Here is a 23141-nt window from a genome sequence, read left to right as displayed (position 1 = left end):
CTCAGAATTTATCAATGCTCTCTACCTAGATTTTCATTTAGAAGTAATGAAGTGATGAGTGAAAATCAAAAGAAAAGTTTGTGACTAGGAAAAGGTTGCTTCATAGATAATTCAAGTAGTCAGTATTTAAAACTGAAAAGAAGACATAAATTATTGATAAATGGAGAGCATTTAGCCAAGGATGGTAAGGACTTCCTGTGGAGGAAGGAAAGGAGCTATATAGGCAGTACCCAAGGGACTTAACCAAAACCACAGCCTCTTTAACTAGCCACAGTCAGATCCAAGTACTAAGTAGTGACAGAGTACCCATGGGATTGACTCACTCAATTAGAGCATTTTCATGGATCCTGGTGGATAAAAGACTAAGAAGTGTTAGTATTGTCTATTTTTTCAGTACCTATGAAAATGTTCAAATTACTATGTAATTTGTTTGGTCAAATCAAAATCTTAGCTAAAGCCAAGTTTCTAAAACCGCCCTGTCCTTTAAAAATAAGCCTGTAAAATCAGCCTGATGATTCTATCCTATAAGGAAAGAGTTCTTGCTACCACTATTTTATTGCCCATAGCAACATATAATTTAAAGAGAAAAATGTTAATTTGATGATTTTTCTACGATATCCTTTTTTTTTTTTAAGAAAACTAACTTAATATATTAGTGGTAATCTTACGTAGCTCTCCATTATGTGTACTGGTTTAAAAACTACATTCAGGAGTGGAAGGGTACACATTCCCTCTTGTCCAGGATGTGAAAACAAAAGCCCTTGAAAAATGTGTTTCGGGGGTCTTCTTCCTCATCCGTTCCTCCCCCAAGCAGGGTCACCGCTGTTTTATCTCATGCCAGTTCTCTTTGGAGACATCTAGAATCCGCCAGGATATTCTTTTCTCCCTCAAATCCAAATTAGGGATTTTCTAGTTTCTCTTTTAACTGGACCCCTCTTTTTCTCCAGATAATACTATGCTCATTAAATACCTATCAGTGTATCCTCTGACTTAAAGTGTTCCACTCACATCTTCCAGAAAGATCACTGTCAACTAATGACAAACAACTTCATTAGGCTTCTCACAGCAGCTCCTTCTTGCCCTGTGCCTTGGCTTCCTGCTGGAAGACTGCAGGATTTCCTGATGTTCCCTTCCCCATGCCAAATAGTGTCCCAAATATTGTCGTCTGCAGTCAGTTCTCAACCAGATCAATGCCTTTCTGAAATGTCATTGAGAATAATCTTCATCACTGTTCCATCCTTTAAGGGTTCCCCCAAACAGGAATATTTGGGGGGGGGGGAATGCCACTATCAGGAAATTATATGAGTTTTCCATACTTTCACCAGCACTCATAATTTCACTAAATAAATATTTTACTGATACAAAGAAATACAAAACCACTCTATCTGAGGGACTAGATATCAAAGAACTTTGCTGTGCTCCTTAATAATTTCAGGGAGCAAAGACTTCTCTGACCATAGGGACCTTTTTGCAGTATGTTTCAGAAAGGATGATGTGATGAGTACAATCCAAATTCAATGCATTGTGATATGTCTTACCTACAGGTATCCACCCATCGCTTCTCTGTAACATGTCATCCTAATTGTGGTTAGCATGCTCGGGTTCCTGTTACGGGTCTAAATCAACGTTTTTCTTACTTACACATTGTCAATGCAGCATACCACAAAATCTCAATATTTTTCTCTCAAAGCATGTTTCTAATAGATGATGAGAGTCTAATTTTAGAATCTAAGGCTCTTGGCTAATGAAAGTAAATTAGAAGTTGATTGGCACAAGAGCAAATGTTATTCCATTAACAAATGACCATAATTTTTTTCCCGCACCTAAAATAATTTGTTTTAGATTGTCTGGCAATGAACAAATCTTACACATAAACACAGTTCAGAGAAAAAGGAACAATGTATTGATTTATAAGGAAGATAAGCATCGCTTGAATCAAGAATCCACAATGAAGTCTAGATTCAGTGTGAAGAACCACCATTTTGGAACACTGACTCTGGCGAGTCATAAACTGCCTGCCTTTGAAAAGCTACTCCCCCAGTGAGATCCAGTCCCGTTGCCTTTGCCTCCTGTCTAAAGCATCTCTGTTTTGTTTCAGCTGGCAGGGTTCATCTACGCCTGTTATGTTGTGAAATGTATAACTGAAGAAGAGGACAGCTGTAAGTATTAAAGCTCTATTCTGTTTCTTTCAAGTTCAAAGCATCTCCTTTACTGCCTCCTACCTAGCCTTGCCACTTCTCAGACAATATCCTCCAACACATCATTGGAACAGAGGATAAGCCTTTTGTATCTATCGGACTAAAGTGTTTTCATAAAAGTATCCAGCATATTGAGAAAATGGAGAATTACCCATTTTGAAAACATTTTTCTTTCATTTCATTGAAGGTATTTTTTTAAAGATGTGTTTCTCTTATAACAATTCTAGTAGAGAATAAAGAGGGGGAATTAAAGACAGAAATGATTTTTAAGTGTGGTTAATTTGCTTTCTTTTTATAAACCCTTATTAAGGATTGATACCTAATCAGTTTCACCCAGGACTAAAATTCCCAACAATCAACAACTTGGAATGGTTCTTAAAATTTTCAAGAAATGACTTCAGATTAATTCAAGAAATGTGTTTTCAGGAAACCAAATACTCATATTTCCTTTTTGTTCCTATAATTTGATGCAAATAGTTATCACTCTCTGTCAGAGTCTCAGCCTTGAGGCCTATTGGTTGATCCAGAATTTAGATGTCGGTACCCTCTTCCAAGCCCTAAGTGGCTCCATTGTGTTTCACTCTTCTAAACATGGCAGATGGAAGGTGTCACTCGTTCCTACCCCCTAAGGATCTGAAATAGGAGGACTGGAAGAATACTTCTATGCTCATGGTACTATCATGGATACTTGCCTAGGTAGCTATATTTACTTGGAAGAAAAAAATCAGAGTTGGAGATCTTTTTTCTTTTTTTTCTGGTTTCCAAAAATATTCATAATGATTGGGATTTCAAGACAAAAGATGAGATCCACTGCTCTGTAAAGGAAAAATTCCAAAGAGAAATATGTGTTTCTTCTTCACTTTCCAGTCATACTAGAAAGGTGGGAGTAGTACCAGGTGATCAATTTAGAGGAGGCACTTTTTCTATCACAGTAATACGTAATGTAAAATCAGGAATATACAGTACATAGTTATTTTGTGTGTTAAAAGAAATGATGGTCCTTTCACTAAAAACATCATTTGTGTAATACTCCTCAGTATATCAAGTGTTATGTCAGGCTTTGGAGATTTTAAGGTTCATAACACACAAGCTTTTACCTCTAGGAATTCACCAGCTAGTAGGGAAAAACAAACATGTGAACACGTAAGTATAATAAAAATCTGCAGAGTGTATATTGTGGGGAGATGGGAAAGGGACCAGGAATGGTTTCATAGAGAAAGACACTCTTGAGCATGATCTTGAAAGATGGATAGATATTGTTGGGTAGCTGATGTGAATAAGGTGATCTGAGGCAAAAGATGAAAAAGCACCACGGCATCTCACAGCCTGCCATGTGGGGGCAGAGCCGCCAGCCTAATATGACTGAATTGTACCTGTATTTCCAGAGAAGATTGCAAAAGAGAGCATGAATGAGTCAGTAGACAAATGGTCATGACAGAGTAAGGAGTTTGGACTTTATTTTGTATATAGCGTAACAGCAAATCGATTGGCAGGTAGCTTATGAAAAAAGAATAACATAATCAGAAACGTGCTTTAGAAAATCCCATTGGTATCAGTATGAAGGAAAGACTTGTTGGGGGCAAGATGAGGGAAAGAGAGACTAGTTAGGACATCATGAAAATGACTGAGATACAAGATGATGAGGGTCTGGACATCTCTGTATTAGAAATGGAGAGGCTGCATCTGGTAAGAAACACGCTAACAGGACGTGATTCCTGGGTGATGGATGGGTTCTGTGTAAAAGAAGGACCGACAGCTTCCTGGGTTTCTGGTACAAGTGAATGGCTAAATGGAAATGTCATTTGAGGGAAGTAGAATGGGGATGTGACAATAGGTTCTATTTAGACAGGTGGAGATTGAGGTGCCTAATGAATGCACTTGAGAAGATATCTCACAAGCGCTTGTCTTATGCACAAAAGCCTTATTCAAAGATTAGGAAGGGTACAAATGTATGGATTTTAAAATATATGGACTCTACAACCTATGTGAATTCAAATATTATCATTTTGTGTCTTTGTGCCAAATCCTTGGTGAAGGGCAAGCCCAAATTTCATATGGCAATTGAGCTTTCCTTCAACTATAATGTTTGGTTTCATTTCACTATGATGTCAGTGCATTTTTATCTTCAGAAAATACTGACACACCAAATCTCCTGGACAGATAATCAGTATCTCTCCAGAAGAGTGCCTCCCAAAGGGGACCCCAGAAATGCTAGTTCCGTAAGATATACCGCTCGGAAAGATTCCAAAGCTAAGAAAGTGTGACACTGAAAATTTAGAATGCACGTTTACATATTAACAACTCTGAGGCTTTTGTGGTAAAGTATGGCTGATTTTTCCTCATCTACAATTTTGTTTTAACCATACTACTTGGGTGAAGCCAGACGCAAATCACAGGGAGAAACTAGAAAGATTTCTACAGTTTTATTATGCTCACAGTTTCCCAGGGAGAACACAGCACCCATACAAGGCCGCTGGGAAGGGTCATGAGGCAGAGAGAGAGAGCAGAACTGTTGGCCAAGCACCTTTACTGCAGTTTCCTCAGAAAGGAATGGGCAAGGCAGTGTAAACGTTTTAGGACTGGCTAGCTAAGTTTGAGCCCATGTTCACTGTGACTATTAGAGGAGATGGTCTGGGGGTACCTAAATTCTCCAGATGTTTTAAGGGAGCCAGGGTTGACTTGGGAATAACTAGTGGTCATTCTGTAGATGTTAAAGCATTAAGTTACAGAAATTAAAAGTGAATATCCCAAACATTTGAACACAAAACCCTTTTTCATAAGAAATCTTAATATTCCAGAGAATTGGAATGCTGAGGAACTCAGCGTAGAGAATTCCAACCTCTGTCAAGTTTTAGCCAAAGCCATGTAAATCCAAGGGGATATGAAATCACAAATATCTTTTGGAAAGTCAGGTTTTTCTTTCAAGCATCTAATAAACTGTTTTCAAAAAAACTCCAGAAAATGGTGCTAATATCTTTATGTGTATTTTGACCATGACCCCTTATCTGCCTTTATGAATACGGATCCCAAGTCGACTCCTCATAAACAAGTTTTCTCATTTTAGTCTTTTTGCTCAGTGGTTCAGATGAACTACTTGTTTGTTTGTGAACCAAATAGACTGATACTTACCTTAGACATTCGAGGAACTCCTAACCAGCCTGGAGGAGATGCTCATTTGGGCTAGTTCTCTGTCTAGTTAGGTTCATTTACTATGGTCATTTACACACAGGATTAAATTGTGAGTATTTGTTGAACACAATGCTTTGGATTGATATTTCTCTTGTGTTATTGTCTCCATCATTTGTCTGTCTGCTCACCTGCAGACACTGCCTAAATCCTCAAGAGTAAAAAGTTGGAAATTTCTGTCTGATTTTTGGTAATCATATTCTAGAGAAAATTATTTTGATCCCTTAAAAGCATTCTGGCTTGGCAAAAAAAAAAAAAAAAAAAGGCTCTCAGAAAGTAAGGCCTGAAGTACGGGAGAAGTTCATTGTATGTGTAAACAGGAAAGGGGGCTCAGGATTGTCTGCTCTTACCTGCTATCCTATCGATCTGCAACGAAGCATTCAGAGAGCAGAAGACCGGCAGGAGGCCGGCCGTGCTAGCCACCTGCTTGCCAAGTTAGATAAGTTTGCATTCCTCAGAGCCTCGTGAGGAACAGAGGGCAGTTTTAGGTCTGTCACTATGCTGAAAACGGGCAGGAGAGAGAGAGGGATAAGGGCTCAGTTTTGGAAACTGGAAATTAAGGTATGTTGACGTCAGTCTGAAGCGGCCCAGCTCTGCGCTCCATTTTGATAGTGCAGCCCTTACAGCTGGTGTAGCCGGGAGGCTTCGGAGGCAGAAGCCTCCAGGGAAACTACGGGAACGGTTCAGGCTCCAGGAGCAAACTCACCCACTTCACCCCGCGAAATAGCCGTCAGTCATCAGCGAACTAGAGAGAGTTAGACTGTAGGCACACCAAATGCCTGAGAATTTTTTTTTCCTTATTTCTCCTTTTAAACAGTATCTCATTTACTTTTGTGAAGCCCAGCTCGATAGATAGGTAGAGAGATGAGAGAGAAATAGATACACAGATAAATAGAGAAGATAGATAGATAGATATGCTTTCATACAAAGGGGTTTTTTTTGTTTTGTTGGGGGGGGGGGGTTCCAATCAAAGAGCCTGGACCTTGAAGTTTGCGTCTCTGACTCTTCAGTTCTGGAAGCCAGAAGCACAGCCCGACAGGCCGGCCAGGGCACGCTCGCAGCACGCCACTGCCATCTGCTGGGCCTTCCGAGAGATAGCAGCCCCGGGAGCAGAGCGGCTTCCCGGCCGCAGGAAGACGGGCCACTGCTGCCCCGCGTAGTAGTCGCCTAGGGCTGCAATAACAAAATCCCACAGACTGAGTGCCTTAAACGACAGAAATTTATTTTCTCACAGTCCTCGAGGCTAGAAGTCCAAGATCAAATTATTGGCAGCTTTGGTTTCATCGGAAGCCTCTGTGCTGGCTTGCGGGCAGTGGCTTCTCACTCTGTCCTCACTGGACCTTCTCTGTGTGGGCAGGCCCCTGGAGTCTCGTCCTCTTCTAATTCTCTTTTTTTTTTTTTTTAAGATTTTTATTTATTTGAGAGAGCGAGCACGAGCAGGGGGCGGGGGGCAGAGGGAGAAGAAGACTCCCCACGGAGCAGGGAGCCCCACTTGGGACTCAATGGACCCTGGGATCATGATGAGCTGAAGGCTAACATTTAACTGACTGAGCCACCTAGGCGCCCAGTCTTTTCCTCTCCTTATAAGGACCCCAGTCCTATTGGATTAGGGCCCCAGCCTTATGACCTAACCCCCAATTAGGCCTTTAACATATAAATGGGGGGGGCGGGTTTCAGTTCTGACCATTCCATATCAACACACACACACACACACACACACACACTCACATACTCACATCATGGGGCTCCCGGACGTTTGACCGTCCCTGTGCGACACAGATTGGAACCAGCAGTGGCTCCTGGCCCACCAGGCGCGTGTGGGTAAGAGCTCCAGGCTGTGCTAGTTCCCATCTCCCCGGCTCCGTGCTCTCTAAGGAGTTCCCGGTCAGCACCCCCTGCCTTGGCGTGGGGTGATCTGCCCTCAGATGAGTAGCTCCTCACCAGAAAAAACCTGGGAGCCTGCTCCAGAGGGTGTGCCTTGACACTTGAACCCTATTCGAGTGAGGCAACCGTTGCCACGTACTTTTATATATTTGTTCATGAAAAGGCAGCGATATTTCTTAGGAGGAAAGACCGTCTCCAGGAGAGCGGGCGACCCTGCTGTGTGTCTTTGTGGCAAGGCTCTTCCCGTATCATCTGTTGCCAACCACGCTGCGTTTTCCTGATGACCTCCCGTCCTTTCTATTCTCCCCTACGTGTTCTCTTTTACAATATTCTGTGAAAGAAATGAAATGTTCCGGGATTCTTGGCCTGGCGTGCCTTTTATGATATATGTAGCTCCTCTCTCACTCAATCCCTAGCTCTCCTGCTCCACAGTTGGGTGTCCACTTACAGGGATAGAATGAAAAACTTCTCTCTCGGCCTCGTTCGCACTGTGAGATGTGACAATTGAAAGAAAACATGCAGCCATGGAAAATAGCACCAATCCAGAACAGAAAAAAAAAAAAAAATCCTAGGATTTCTCAATTTGTATTATGTTTCCTTATAAACCTTTTATTTAATAGTTAAACTAAAACTAAACATCCGTCCTCTAGAAAACAGATCCATTTCTCTTAAGTAATCACTGTCTTTTTTAAAAGAGAGTCGTATGCTTGCAAGGGTTATTAAATATTCAAATCACCCCTGGAAAGATACAGAATGTCATTAAGAAAATAATATCCTAAAGGGACCTATTTTGAAAAAAATATTGAAAAATGAATTCTAGGTGTTTAAACTTGTAGATACACCCAAGCACAACCCACCAACCAAGCGGACATGCATAAAAACCTGTCCGGAATTCTCTAAATTCAAGTGGCCTTGGGATAAAAGTCACAATCGATTTATAGAAACGTTCATTTGAAAAGCAAACCACAGGAAATTATTCACTTCTCTGAGGCTAATAATTTTCTGTTATTTTTGTTTGATTTTTCTTCTAAAGGCTGCTGGCCTACACTTCTGTGTATTGAACTCCTTTCTGTATGTTTTGATCATTTTTCCAGTTTGTCAGGATCATTGAGTTTGAAGGCAATTCTTTGAACACAATCACACGCACTCCCACTTTTGGGGGAGGTAGAAGTGGCAGCAGGGAGGAATACTACCCCTTTAAAAAATATGTTTCTCCCTGTTTATAAAGAAATATAAGTTTACTGCAGAACGTATAGAAAACACAAACAACACAAAAAGAAAATTAGAATGGCTCCACAATTCTAAATTCTGTTTCTCCATTAACATTTCAGTGTATTATATGGCTCCTAATCTCCCTTCCTTCCTTCTTCCCTTCCTTCCTTCCTTCCTTCCTCCCTTCCTTACTCTCTCTCTACCTCCCTCCCTATTAACTATCTATCTATCTATCTATCTATCTATCTATCTATCTATCCATCTATCATTCTTTGTATCTGGTTGTTAGCGTCATACTATACATTCTATTTGGTAATCTAAGCTTTCTTTCTTGTTATTTATAAATCACTCTTCAAACTTAACCTAAGGGGTAGGCAATTAGCAGTTCAAAAAAGGTGCCAAGTTCTTGGATATCAGATTGACAGAGTTAAGAGAATGTTGTGTCTCTTTCACCTTTGGAGTATCACACTCAAGCAATCACATGAGAATGATATATTGTTAGTACGGTACTATTTTATCATCTCTTCATATCATTTGTTTTGTTAATTTTCAAGGCGACTGAGTGAAATAATCTTGTCCGCATCTGCTAGCCTCCCATAAAACCCAAACTTGACATTTCTTTCCCCATTTCTGTACAGAATCATATATGATGAAAGCCTGGAGCCCCAGATTTCGAATGCTACTAATCTCCAGCTATGCTGTTCGGAATCATAGTGAGGCCAGGGTAAAAGGAGTCACCTTGCTCCTCCCTCACCCTCCGAAAACACAGGAGCTCTGCTTTTATTTAATTTTACAACTTTTACGATCTTATGCTTAAGATTTCTTTCGGACTAAGAATACTGCAGGTTTTTAAATGATGGAAAACTACTGTCTACCACTCTATTTCAACACCTTAATTTTGTCGACCCATAAAGATTAAATGACTTGCCCAAGGTCACTGAGCTTATTCGTGGTCAGAATAAGCTCAGTGACCTTCTGACACCAATACAGCACGAATTGACTCCCTCAGGATAGAAGAATATTAGCCAATGCCCCTCGGGGACCACACCTGTCTTGACCGCTGCTGTATCCTCAGCATCGAACACATCTCCAACCCGGAGCAGGACTCAATAAGATCTGGGAAATAAATGAATCAATCAATCAGCTCTCCACAAACACTTGGACTGTCTGGAAACTGCTAAGGAAATGTGACATCGCCTTAGATCCCAGTCTAAGTAAATGAATAATCAATCATAATAAAGCACTTTCATCATTTTCTAAGCAAATGACAGGAAAGAGTGGGATGGAGACATGCTGCCATATGTAAAAATGAAAGACTGAATAAATGATCAACACCTGAAACAAATGCCGACATATACATATGCCTCCTGCCGATCACACGCAAGTTTCTATCAGAGGCAACAGCATTTCCTAACAGTGAAATCCAGTTTTTACATTACATTGTCTTCCCCATTCGCTAGTACTGGTCTCTTTTTTTCAGCCTCCTGTTAAATTCCTCCCTCTTGTGGTCACTGAAGGTAAAATATATAAGCTTTATTTTTAACTTTGGGTGTTCAGGTGAAAGTTGCGTCTGATTCCTCAAGGGTCACTTCTTATTTTCCCCTTTTTCTCACAATGACTCCTCCATTATATCACACTGCTTTCCACTTGTGCCCACACACATACATACATGCACTCACATCCACACTCCCTTGTGCACACACATACACACTATGATCATCTTTTAAGGAATTTCATGTCCCCAAGTCAAAAATGCGCGGGAAGGAAATTGATTTATTCCCTACCCTCTGTTGGTTCAGAACAATCAGGACCTTGTTTCTAAAGAAACACATTGTAACAATATTCAGACTAGCACAAAGGAGGACCTTTTCCTGGGGCGTAAGAAAGGAAGTATTTTATGCAGAAGATATTTCTGCCTGGGAGAACTGAAGTTATCCAATATTCTTCAGGTTGTTTTAATCAACCTCAATGGAAAAGAAAGCCAGAGAATGAGCGGAAGGAGAAGTGGTGACATTTACAGAAATGATTAAAAGAAAAGCCTTCCATTTTGATGATTCTGCCTCGTCCTCCAATTCTGCGGTACCCAGTCCACCTGTAATGGACTCTCACCCCCTCTCTGGACTCGCATTGCTAATGATATGACAAAGAAAGCAGCTAAGTGGCAGGAAAATAGCATGCTTTTAGCACCACAGTGTAGATATACACGCTCACAAAATAAAGTTCCTGAGATCCCATAGTCCCATCTCAAAAGAACAAACGAGAACAAGACAAAGAGCTAGCACAGGACACTGAGCGCTAAAAGCCCTCCAAAGCTGAGGCGTGTTGGTCAGGAAGGCTCCACAGGCAACGTTCGTCTTTTGATAAATGATGCTGGCAGGTGCCCACTTCATTAGGTCCAGTTGTGCTTCAGTTTGGGAAGTGGCTTCTAATAGATACGGAAGGCTGGGATTCGCGATCTCCTTCTTAACAGCAGGAGAGTGAAGAGCGCTGCATCTCTAAGGATGGCCACCAGGTTTGCAGAATGAAAACATCTGAGCGCGGCCGCCTTATGGAGCCTCTGAAAGAGTGCCTTGTAAATAAGGGAGCAGAGGGCGAGCCCTGGGTCCTGCGTGACATTTCAATGGGGCCGCTCTAGCTGCGGAGACACACGGAGGCCCCCGTGAGGATTGGTTGGCATTGTGTGGCAGGAAGTGAAGGAGAAACAAACTTAAAGCTCACAGGAGGTGAGGTTTGTTTAAATAATAGAAAGTAATTAGACCGAAGACAAAAATCAGTGATGGCATTTTATAATTACAATTAATTTAAAGGTTAATTTCCTTTGGTGCTAAAATCTTATTTAAAACATTTACCAGGAAAGGAAATTAGGATGTTGCTATCAAGAGGCATAGAGTGCTTCTGGGAATCCATGCCTATTATCACTTGAAAATTAGGTTAGGCCCAAAGTGGGAATTTCAATTCATTTTTGCGTATAATGGATGGTGGTCAGGCTCAGAGTCAGTGAGGTTGGCTGGTGCAAGCACTGCAAGATTTGCATTTTTTGTTTGTTTGTTTATGGGATTAATTGCAAATGTTTCCAACAAAGGAGCCTGGTTTATACATGAACAATCCTGACACGGAAATAAAATTGGATATGGATTGCCTGCTGCCTTTGTAACTAATGAAGCTGATGTTAAGAAATTCCCAAAAAGCAGAAAAGCAGAGGGAAGCACACAGTGACATCCCTTCGCCTTCCTCACGGAAGCGAATGGAATCAGGGGACAGTGTTTCTGTTCGCTCTAAACATTCCAATCCTAGTCCCCTCTCCCAGTTCCCACATTTTTTTCATTACCCTGTTTTCCAGTTGGAAATTGTCATGTCTTAGGTTCCAAATGCTGCGTGTGTGTATGTGTGTAAATATATAAATATTATATATATATATGCACACTACATATACTCTATGGTATGTATACACACTACACAGCAGCTCATCTGCCCGGAAACTTGCTTAGTAAAATTAATGCATAATAGGAGTAACAGTCAGAGAGAAATAACTCCTTTGCACATTCACTATGCCTGTGTAGATCTGCTCATTTTAAATATTTTATTGCTATCATTGGTCTGTAAAACCATCCCAGAAATATGGAACTGTGCAGAACCCTAGAGCTGTGAGCAATATTAGCAATCACCTACTTTAATCCCCTCATTTTACCGTTGAGGAAAGGGACACTTGAATTGACTTTCTCTAAGTCAAACAGTCATTTAGAGGCAGAACTGGGAATAGAACCTAAGTCTCCTGATTTAAATGTACTTTCCACATACTTCTCTGTGATAACCAAGATTGATTCTTTCAACACGTCTTTATCAAGTAACCACTCTATGGGAGGCTGTGTGTTAGTCACGAGGGATGAGGTGGGGAACCAAGCGGATACCGCCTTTGCCTTCATGGTGCTTAGAGTCAAGGATGCAGTTCACACAAAGAACTGCTGTAACTCATAATGAGAATTCAGGCAAGGGGAGGAGTTGTGGTGGGAATGCACCCCCAGTGTCTCATCCAAATGAGAAGACTAGAAAATTCTTCCCTGAAGAGATGACATTTTGGCTGAAATCTATAGGAAATGTCAGAGGGATATGTAGAATTTAACAAAAATAGGTGTGCCTTTGTTACGACTGCTTTCCAATCCCTATTGACCAAATGTACACCATAATTCACACAGGAAAAATCTTCAGTGTTTTTAATGAGCTCGATATAGCAAATCTAGTTTCAGCTTTTGCAAACATCAATAAAAATGTTAGAATAACCACCGGACATTCTCTTTTCTGAAACCACTACTGTCGTTCTAAAAAGATGATGAATTTCAGCTCCAGAGTTTTGGGATTTTCCTTTCTGGAGGAAGCAAAATCATGCAAAGATTATGTTAGCAAGGATTATAAGGCAAGGCCTGCATGGTTTTTTATTTTCTTAAATATGCCTACATACATAAACGTGCCCACACCCTAATTAAAACCACTGCATTTAAATGGGCTGTGCATTCTAAGTATATCCTGGATGTCAGCTGAGAAGACATGCCCATCATGTCTAACTCGCTCACCTATAGCTTATAATAACTGTTCTCTCCGATTTCAACTGAAAAGCATGTCATATCTAATTGAAAGCGGGTCTAACAGGGAAGAACGAAACAAAGATTGGTGAATCCGATCCACCCAAATGGCACAGCACAAAGCAAGACCAGGCACCTTGAAGGTGAAGTTTGCTCAGTTATCTCATCACATTCTGTATGCTTCTCCACATCTATCGAAAGCATTAAAGATGCCTGGATACATCATTTTCTGACTCTAGCTTTACAATTTCTTGACCTCCTCAGCACTTACCACCCTTGTTACCACTCACTTCATCTACCCCTTAATTTCCTTCGTCAAAGAGGCTAATTTGGATCACCTTCACTGTGGAGAAAGGAGGCTTCTCCAAAATCACATATTTAAAATTCTCTGCCTGACAATAAACTCCTTTTTTTTTTTTTCCTCCCACTTTGCTCCCCTGTCTCCCTCCTGGAAAAACTTCCCTTCATCCTCATTTAAGAACTCCACTCCACGGGAACCTTTGTTTTTCTCATTCTTCAGATCTTTCCCCTTCTCATCTATGTCCAGGATATGGCAGTGATGCCCCCCCCCCCCCCCCCAGCCCCTTGCACTTGAATCATGCTTGGATTTTCAACAGCCACACTTGATGAGCTCGGGTTCACTTTCCCCACTATAATCCTGGGTTGCTGCACATGATGGAGAAGTTCTCTAAACATGGCTGGATGCTCTCTCCTGCTCAATGACGCTTTCGCTTCCTCCCGTTGACTTTCCTCAGGAACTGTTCCAAACCTAGGCTGTGGGTTCTGAACCTAAGCCTAGTACTCAAACCAAGAAAATTAAAGCTATCAAACATGAAAACCTTCCATTTTTCTCCCAGAACCTGAAAAATTCTCTATGTTGGCAATTATCCTTTTCACCTTGCAACCCTACCTAAATCTGAGAGGAACAGTTAAAGCTTTTCCTTCTTGAATAATCCTTCACCGAACATTGAACTCATCCTCTCTGCCTGATCCAGGAGGATAAGCTTTCAGGCTCTTCATTCTGGCACACTCCACTGGATAGTTCCTTTTGCCTACATCCAGGCCGCAGCCTCAGAGACCACAAAAGACCGGTCCCAGCCTCTCTCTGTCCTTTTATAAAATATACAGGGTGATTTCCAAAAATGTATTTGAAGTATGAAAACTCAGCCCCATGTAGTTTTTTTTTTTTAAGTAAAAAAATAGTCTCTCTTTTTTTTTTCCTATATTATGTCACACACGCTATTCCCGTTGCTTGTCAGATCGCAATTAACCAACAGAGTGGGCAATTGAAGGGTTTCCATAGACCTACCTCGGCTTTCCTCAGCTTCTGCTGATGACCCAGTACTACGTCATTCCAAGCAATACTCTTGGAAATTCTAATACACAGCTCTCTTCCTCTCAGTAAAGCACCTAAACATGCATTTTAAATCATTTTCTTTGTAAAATCCCTTTCAAAAAAGAGATGAGATCCCAAATCTATCCATGGTGTATCTTTAATATACATGCATCTAACTATTGCATCTGACACTTGATGCTGTCACTTACCCTATGAAGTTGGAACTGTTGCATTATCCCTACGTTAGGGAGGACAATAGCCAGGCTCAGAGCAGTTGTGACCTACCTGTGGGTACGATGCTGGTAAGAAGTAAAGGTACAACCTGAGCCAGGTCTTCCAACTCCACAGCCCTCAATCTTGGCACTACTTCCCCCTCCCTGTGATGTATCCAGGGGTGACTTCCACTGGTGGAGGGTTGTTTGATAGCCGCATCCTGCTGTCAGCAGAAAAACCGCGTGTGTTTCTTCAAATCTCCTAGACGGTACTGCCTTCACCGAAAACAGGCAGAAATAGACAAGAGCAGAAAGACGGAATACTTTGTCACATGAAACTTACATTTTATTTTTTATTCAGTTTTAAAACCAAAAGCTTTAAGTGGTTACTCAAACTATTTCTAACGAAAGAAGTATTTCTTCTGCTATGATACCATTGTAGTGATCGCTTTTCACTTTCATTTTGGACGGGGCCTATGTAAATGTGTTTGAGGCCAAGTGTAAAATATTGAAGATCTGGTTCTAATATAACGAAGGGAGAAACATGAAAATAAGACCCTGAAAAATACATCTACTGAACAAGGTTAGGAAGTGAATTTCGAGTGATTTAGCCCATAAGTCATCTGCCGTGATTGAGCTCATAAGTCTCATTTCATTCAATGTGGGCTTCGCCTGTCAGGAGCCCTCTGCAGTGTAACAGTCACTGTAGTGACCTTTAAGGCAACAACAGGGTAAAGTACCCCTACAGAGGGTTGTTTCCCTAATCAGGAAAAAAAATAAAAAGTAACTCAGCGTCCGCTCAGGGATTTTAGCCCAGACCAAACACCTCAAGCTCACACAGTAAGCTGAATTGCTACCACCATGAAAATCTGTGTGGGAGGAAGGTGGTTCTTTTGAATTTGGCCTACGGTTGGTTATGCTCTAAATTTCTTCTGTGCAACTGGAGACAAGTACCCTTGAAATTCTCACCTGCAGAGATAATGGATATACACTCTGTTTTCATAGGCCCACACAAATTCTTTAATGTCTTTCAAGGAGTTCTTCTAAATATTTAGGCTTAGTTTTCTGTGATCTGCCTTTTAAAATTCCCCCTCATGGTCTTTTCCAGCTCTGTCTCCAAGAGGGAGTATGCTGACTACTGGCTTTGTCATTAACAACCAGGGTACAATTTTATATTACAATACTCACTACCAACATGTATTTTAAAAAGGCAATTTTAGGTTTACTGAACTCACTGTTCATGAGTGAGAGGTTTAAATAAATGGGAAGCTCACAGCAGGGAATATATTTTAGCAAGGAATATTTATTCAAAAAGCATTCTTCTCTTGATAATTTTTAAATTCCACTATTATTAATGTTATTAAATTATAGTTATTAAACTGATATGGCACTTTACTAATTTAAAATAATTGGACTTCCCTACATCTCCTTAGGTCAGTAGATATAAATATACCTATATTGCAGATAGGAAAACTAAGGCAAAAAGAAAATGTAACAGTTGCAACGAAAATGATAACATTCCTGAGTTGTCGTCAAAGGACCAAAGGCAAATCCCTCCAATGAGGCAAAAATTAAACGAGGACAATTTTTATTTTATTTTGTCACCTTCTGCCCCATTAGGATGGTGTAAACTGGCCAGAAAGAAAATCATGTTTTTCCTGCCAATTATCAACATTTGTAGCACTGGGGTAGCATTCATGGAAGAATGACTCTCTCACCGGAGTCACTTTGAGGCTAACGATGTCTTAGCCTCTCTCCCTCTACTCCTCTAGGCCAAAGAAACTACTGTGCTGGTTTTTTCCCATTGGTATTGAAAACTTTCTTTTATCTGTCAGGACCCAGAAAACAACTAACATTCCAGATCTTCTAGAAAGTGTCTTCTCTTTATTATCATCGAAGTCCTTAAGGAGGAAAGAGTAAAAACAGTTGAATCCCACTTAGAATTTTTCCAACATCTACACTCCAATGATTGCCTTATTTTTCCTTACAGCCTAACAGGTCTAGAGAGTTCAGTCAGTAAAAACAGTCTTCCAGGAGCCAAGACACTGTTTGGGGTTCTGGGCCACTGTAGCAAACAGTAGGAAACAGTACATTTCACTCGGCTTACATTACAGCAATGGAATCAATGAAGAAACAAGTAGATTACAATTTGTCAGGTGGTGATAGATAAGTTTCAACGAAGCCCAGTAAAGTTGAGTCAGGAGAAACTAAGCTCTAAGGACCCCCGCAAGTCTCCAACTGGTCTTGCACCAGTTAAAGTTACGTTTCCCTTTTTACAGGGATGTCCTGGCCCTTGCTGCTTGTATGTGCCACTTATCACTTACATACTGCATTTAAAAATGAAGCCAAGCCTCAACTCCCTCCTGACATTCTTTATTGTTCTGTTAGAGACGACAGCACTCTCAGAGTCAACAAGTTTCTGAGTCAACTTTGAATCTTGTCTTTTCCTCTCCTTCCCCCATAATTCAAAAACTTGGCATGTGGTATGTTTTCTACCTCCTTCTCCATATATCTTGAACTCATTGTCATTTTTTCTTTCTCATTCTCCTAATCCTAATTCAGGCCTTCAGTAATTCCCATCCTCCATATTTTCTGAATATAACATATTCTGAATATAACATATTTCTTGAAACTACAGACAATATGCCAAGTGGCTATGAAGAAAACATGCCTCCTTACTTTGAAAAACACTACTGTAATCAAAGTAATATGAGAGGGCCTGAGAATACAAGTAATTTTCAAAAGAAAGGATCATTTAAAAGTTTATATGGTATCCTGCATAAGTTAGCAGACACAGAAGAAATGAACTAAACCTTGAAGGATGTTTGTTGTTTTTTTGTTTTGTTTTGTTTTGTTTTTTTGAGGCTGCTCACCTTATCGCCTCTTAAAGATATGTTATAGAGAACCAAGACATCTCATGAGTAACCATCACTGGCAAATCCAGCCTAGGTGGGGTTTTTGCTTTGATCCTTCTTCACATCAGAATATTCCTAGAATATTAGATTGAAGATGAGAAGAAGATGAAAGAATAAATTTTCCAGAAAGAACAGAGCAAAGATGCTAGAGAATAAATAACAAAGGGAAGCATCTCCAACCAATAGAAGACTCAAAGCAAGAACTCAAAAATGTTTGTTAAATGAATGGTATAAAAAGAAAACAAAAGCCTAAATATGTTAGATTTAATCCAAAATGTGATGCAAAACCTTTGATAACCTCCCAGGAATTTACTGGAATGATATGAGTGAAAAGCAGAAATCACTTTTGGAATATAGTTAGGAAAGAAATAGAGTACCTAGCTGCCAGTCCTGTCCTCAGCTGCTGTGTGCCCCCCGAGCAGTCAAGTTAAAGTGTATTTATCTGTAAAGTGAAGGTAATTGTTCCTACCTGCTTCACAGTTATTTTGTAAAGATAATTGATATCACCTGAAAGGGCCTCAGTTCCTTTGTGCAATTGTTTGGAACTTTATTTTTATTTTCAGGAGTTAAGGAGATTCCTGAGGAATCTCTTTTCTAAATAATGCAGAGATGAGCGATGAGCCAAACATCTAGATGCCATCACAATTACTTAGAAAAGGACCTGTCAGATGTTTTTGTTAACCTTATTGCTCAGAAAAGTTCTACAGCATGTGGTAGCCTCTTTAGAGCCTAAATAAATGTGATTATGTAAAGGAAAACAGACCAAAGGGGTATTAAGGGTATTCTAAAAATGTAAGCTGACCCCAGGGACTCAGTTTTTTTGAGAAAGAAAAAAAACTGGTTTCTTCTTCTGCTCTCCAGCCACCTGGCACCACAGTGAGTTCCAGATGTGGCTGAAGCAGCATCTGTGAGGGGGCAAGGAACTGAGGCTACCTACCCTGATCACCATGACATTAATGGTGTAGTCTGCTGGTCCAGCCTATGGCTCTTCCTCTCCCTCAGGTCTTTAGGAATTCATCCAGACAATTACTGAGAATGAATATAGGTGGACACTGACCTTCCGTAATTTCCTTGGCTGTGAACTCAGACATGCTTATAAAATATACAACAGAAATATGCCCTTTGATTGTTGTTTAAATTTGAATGCCCCCTTCATGAGTGAAATAGTAAAAATCCATCCTGGTTCTATTCAAATCCTCCTCTTTTCTTATGCTCCTTCTGAGTCACCTTGCTGTTGGAGCCTTTTTATGGTGCCTGATGATCTGAATGATCGGAACAATGGCAATCCTTCCACCGCAGTTCTAGTGCGATCCTCCCCACACGGGTCATTGTAAGCCAGCTCTACCGAACCCCACACCAGATAGATCATGGCTAATAAGAGCAAGCCCCAGACAACTCAAACACTGTTCCCAAAACATACTCAGGACACACCTCATTTCCCTTCTGACCTTTTCTTCTCTTTTTACATATTTTATTTATTTTAAGATTTTATTTATTTATTTGTCAGAGAGGGTGCATGAGCACAAGCAGAGGGAGTGGCAGGCAGAAGGAGAAGCAAGCTTCTCACTGAGCAAGGAGCCTGATGCAGGACTCGATCCCAGGATACTGGGATCATGACCTGAGCCAAACAAAGGCAGACGCTTTACTGAGTGAGCCACCCAGGCATCCCTTAACTTATTTAAATTCAATTAGTCAACATATAGTGTATCATTAGTTTCAGATGTAGAGTTCAGCTGTTCACCCATTGCATATAACACTCGTAGCTCATTATATCACCTGCTCTCCTTAATGCCCACCACCCAGTGACCCTATCCCCCCACCCACTTCCCTTCCAGCAGCCCTCAGTTTGTTTCCTATAGTTAAGAGTCCCTTATGGCTTCTTCTCATGTCTTAGGAAGGTCTACATTGCTCCCAACTCAAGCTTTATTTTCCATTTTTGGTCCTGATTCTATATTGGACTTGAAAATTCATCTTGGTTTCTTCTAATTATCCCTTGGTTCACTCCACAATCTTTGGTTTGTAACTACCATCTGGTTTTTTCTGCTGTCCATCTCAAACTCCTGGAAACCAACCAAGGAAATGTTTCATAACAACAATAACCCGAGTTTAATTTAGATCTCCATTTCAGTGGAGGAGACCTTACCATTTACATCTGCTGTGATCTTATTCTAGTCTAGCCCACTCTGTTCTCCATCACCATCACTGGGGTGGGGACCATCTTACTGAGAGGGAACCTCAGAACAGGAAACTCTAATGCTGTGAACACCTCTCAGCAAACTAGTCCTTAACCGAGTCTCACTGTTTACAAGAGCGAACCCAAATGAAAGGGAATTTAGACACTATCTGCAATGAATCTCCAATCATAGACAATAATTTCTTAAAATGCAAACTTTAAATATAGTTGCCACTCAATTATGGTATAGCCCTTCGGGTGTCATTTATAATAGCTAATGTGCAAATGTGGGCAATTCAGAAAACAAAGGAGGCTCCTTCTCTTTTAATTCATCTTCTATAAAGTACTTGGAAAAGTTCCACAGTTGTCCCAAATTTCATACTTGCTGTTTTTCTTTCTCCTACACTGCATGGCTTAGAAGAATTATAAAGAAAATCCGGAAGTTTCTCAGGGGCTTTTATTTGTCTTCTTCCACGCCCTATGTCTCACCCAGGGCTCTACATTCCTTATTCCATTTTATCCTCACACTAATTGTATGAAATAAGTATTTTAACTCCTATTTTAAGAGATGTTAAATGATTTCTTTAAGGCCACACAGCTGGCCTTAAAGTGGTCAAAGCAGTATTTGAACCTTGATCCTTCTGACATCAGGGCCTTTGTTCTTACACTGTTCCGCATTTGATGAGAAGAGGAATTCAGCCTCAGAAAAAGTGTTCTCAAGATAAAAAGAAATGAAGCATTACACCATAAAAAGACACAGAGGCACCACAAATGCACACTAAGGAGGGACAGAAGCCAATCAGATAAGGCTACATACTGTTTGAGTCCCACTATATGACGTTCTCAAGACGGCAAAACTATGGAAACAGTAAAAAGATCAGTGGTTGCCAGAGATTAGGGGAGGGAGGGATAAAAAGGCAGAGCCCAGGGGATTTTTAGGGCAGTGAGACTCTTCTGTCTGAGACTAGCATCGTGGATACATGTCATTATACATTCATCAAACAATGTCGCTTAAAACACCAGACCCTGATGTAAGCTCTGGACTGTGGGTGATGAGGATGTGTCGGGTGGATTCGTCAGTTGCAGCAAGCGTACCACTCTGGTGTTGACAGTAGGAGAGGATGTGCATGTGTAGGGACAGACGCTATATAGGAACTCTCTGTGCTTTCTGCTCAATTTTGCCGTAAACTTTAAACTGCTCTAAAAAATAAAATCTATTCAATAAAGATTTCCCCACTAAACAAACAGACGTCATAGACTTGATGTTACTTCACACCTGGCTCCAATTTCTACCTGTAGCGCTTAGGATACTAAAAGGAGAACAAAAACTAGTCAAAGCTAAGCCAATATAGAATATGACGCTAGAAGAAGTTAAGATATCCACAGGCATCCTAATTCAGCATCAATTTCCCTTTCCCTTTCCCTCTCCTTCCTGTCATCTGTGTTGCCAGCCTTTCATTGTTTTATCTCTGTTATCCATACCACACAACATTTAAGTCCAGGAGTGGAAAAGAAAAAATAAAAACAAAAGCTATTAATGGTACTCTCAATATTTACTGTTTCAGCAACTACAGCTTCCAAAACTTAATGGCGTAAAACAACCATTTATTATGTTCATGGGTCTGTGGGTAAGATTTCAGACAGGGCACTGTGAGGATGGGTTTTGTCTGATCCCTGGTATCAGGGGCCTCAGCTGGGAAGACTCCGCGACTGGGTTGACTGAACAGCTTGGGGCTGGAATCATTTGGAGGCATTTTTTCTAATGTATCTGGGTGGTGATGCTGGCTATCGGCAGGAACCTCAGCTAGCCTGTCGTTCAAAATACATACCCATGGGGTCTCCATTAATGTCTCCATGTGGGCTAGTTTGGGTATAGTGGCTGTGTTCCAGGAAAGCATCTCAAAAGAGCAAGGGGAAGTGCATGAAATCTCTATCATCTAGCCTTGGAAGTCACATAGGATCACTTCTACCATACTCTATTGGTCAAAGTGGCCACTAAACTCTACCCAGGTTCAAGACGAAGGGACACAGACCAAAACCACCAGATGGGAGGAGTGTCAAGATCCCACTGTAAGCAGATATGGAATAGGAGATATTGTTGCAGACACTTGTGATATACTCTATCAGTAACTTTTGCTATATGTTATTTTACCTTAAGTATCTAGGTATGTATTGCATTTGAATGTTTGGTTAGACTTTGCTCCACATCTTTATTTCTGATTGCCTATTTCAGATTATAAACCATATAATGGCAAGGACAGCTGTGTTGAGTTAATTTACACAGGCTCCATCATAGCACCTTGAACTTGACAATCATAGTATATAATATTATTACTAGTGTTGCAATTGCTGATAGATACATGCACTTCAGCAATCATTATTTTTTACGTTTGTAATGTGTTGCAGAAAATCTCCACACTAGGCAAAAAGACATACAGCATCTTTACTATGCAAGTAAATTTTATTACTCCAATTAGGTCTTGGTTGCTTGAGAGGAGTATGTAATTTCTTCTCCCAAGTGAATAGATTCTTGTAAAGCAATAATTGAGTCTCACAGTTGGGGGGGGGAATCACTACCCTGAAGGAACTGTCTGTTTTCCTCCACAATTAATCACTTTGGTTTTAATAGATTATTAAACAGTTTAGATGAGTAATCTGTGCGAGATCTTGATCATGGACGTGGAGCTCTTTTGAAAAGTTAACTAATGAAAGCAATTGTCCCTTTTCAGTTGATTTCATAGGTGGCTTTGATTCTTATGGTTATCAAGGGCCTCAGAAGACATCTCATTTACAACTACAGCCTATGTACATGTAAGTACTTGACTTTGGAGGTATTCTTCTGTGATACTAAAAGATGATTAAGTAAACATTATCATGGCACAAAATAGATGGCATGGAGCTTTCCTCCAATTTCATACTTTCAGTATTTTCTCTTCTATTAATATTGTCTTGACTGGGATAATTCTAATAACATTTTCTTCATAATTCTTTTTTTTAATTTAACTTATTGAAATACCATCTCTAAAGTTATCTTTAGTCTTATATAGAAGTATCAACTACATAGCTAAAAGGCCTTTATTAATATACTACTTCTTTGAATTATCCCAAAATTGTATATTTTGAAAATGATATAACGTTGGAGGTAGTTATATGTAACTATATATAAACTGTGTGTTCTGGCTTTCCCAGGAGAGTCTCCGTTTACACGATTGTCGTGGCATAGTTGTTACCAATACCTCCTCTTCCCTTTCAAAAGTATTCTCATTTGGATGATAAATGATAGGTTATACGTGGTTATATATAGTATAGCCCTAGTATATATAGTATAACCTTAGTTATATATAGTGTTAAAAAATAAAAAAAAAACTGAAAACTGAACAATAATGTTCTGTATCATTTTTCTGATGTGAAAAGTGAAAATTAAGCCAGAATAGTAACACTGAAATTT

At 40.2% G+C, this 23141-nt stretch overlaps 1 protein-coding gene across 3 annotated transcripts in view; it reads left to right on the top strand.

Annotated features, from left to right (window-relative positions):
* NKAIN2 (sodium/potassium transporting ATPase interacting 2) overlaps positions 1-23141 on the top strand; it is a 941569-nt gene that overhangs the window by 912380 nt on the left and 6048 nt on the right. For 2 of the 3 annotated variants that reach the window (XM_057311072.1, XM_044386300.3), the window contains exons 5-6: positions 2099-2159; positions 22423-22504. In XM_057311072.1, the coding sequence (XP_057167055.1) occupies positions 2099-2159; positions 22423-22504 (143 nt within the window). Of the gene's footprint in view, positions 1-2098; positions 2160-22422; positions 22509-23141 lie in introns of those variants that run through there. The other variant, XM_057311073.1, reaches the window with a different exon arrangement.

This window comes from Ursus arctos, unplaced genomic scaffold (genome assembly GCF_023065955.2).
Source record: "Ursus arctos isolate Adak ecotype North America unplaced genomic scaffold, UrsArc2.0 scaffold_13, whole genome shotgun sequence".
Classification (NCBI taxonomy): Eukaryota; Metazoa; Chordata; class Mammalia; order Carnivora; family Ursidae; genus Ursus; species Ursus arctos.
This window is presented reverse-complemented; position numbering and strand designations above follow the sequence as displayed.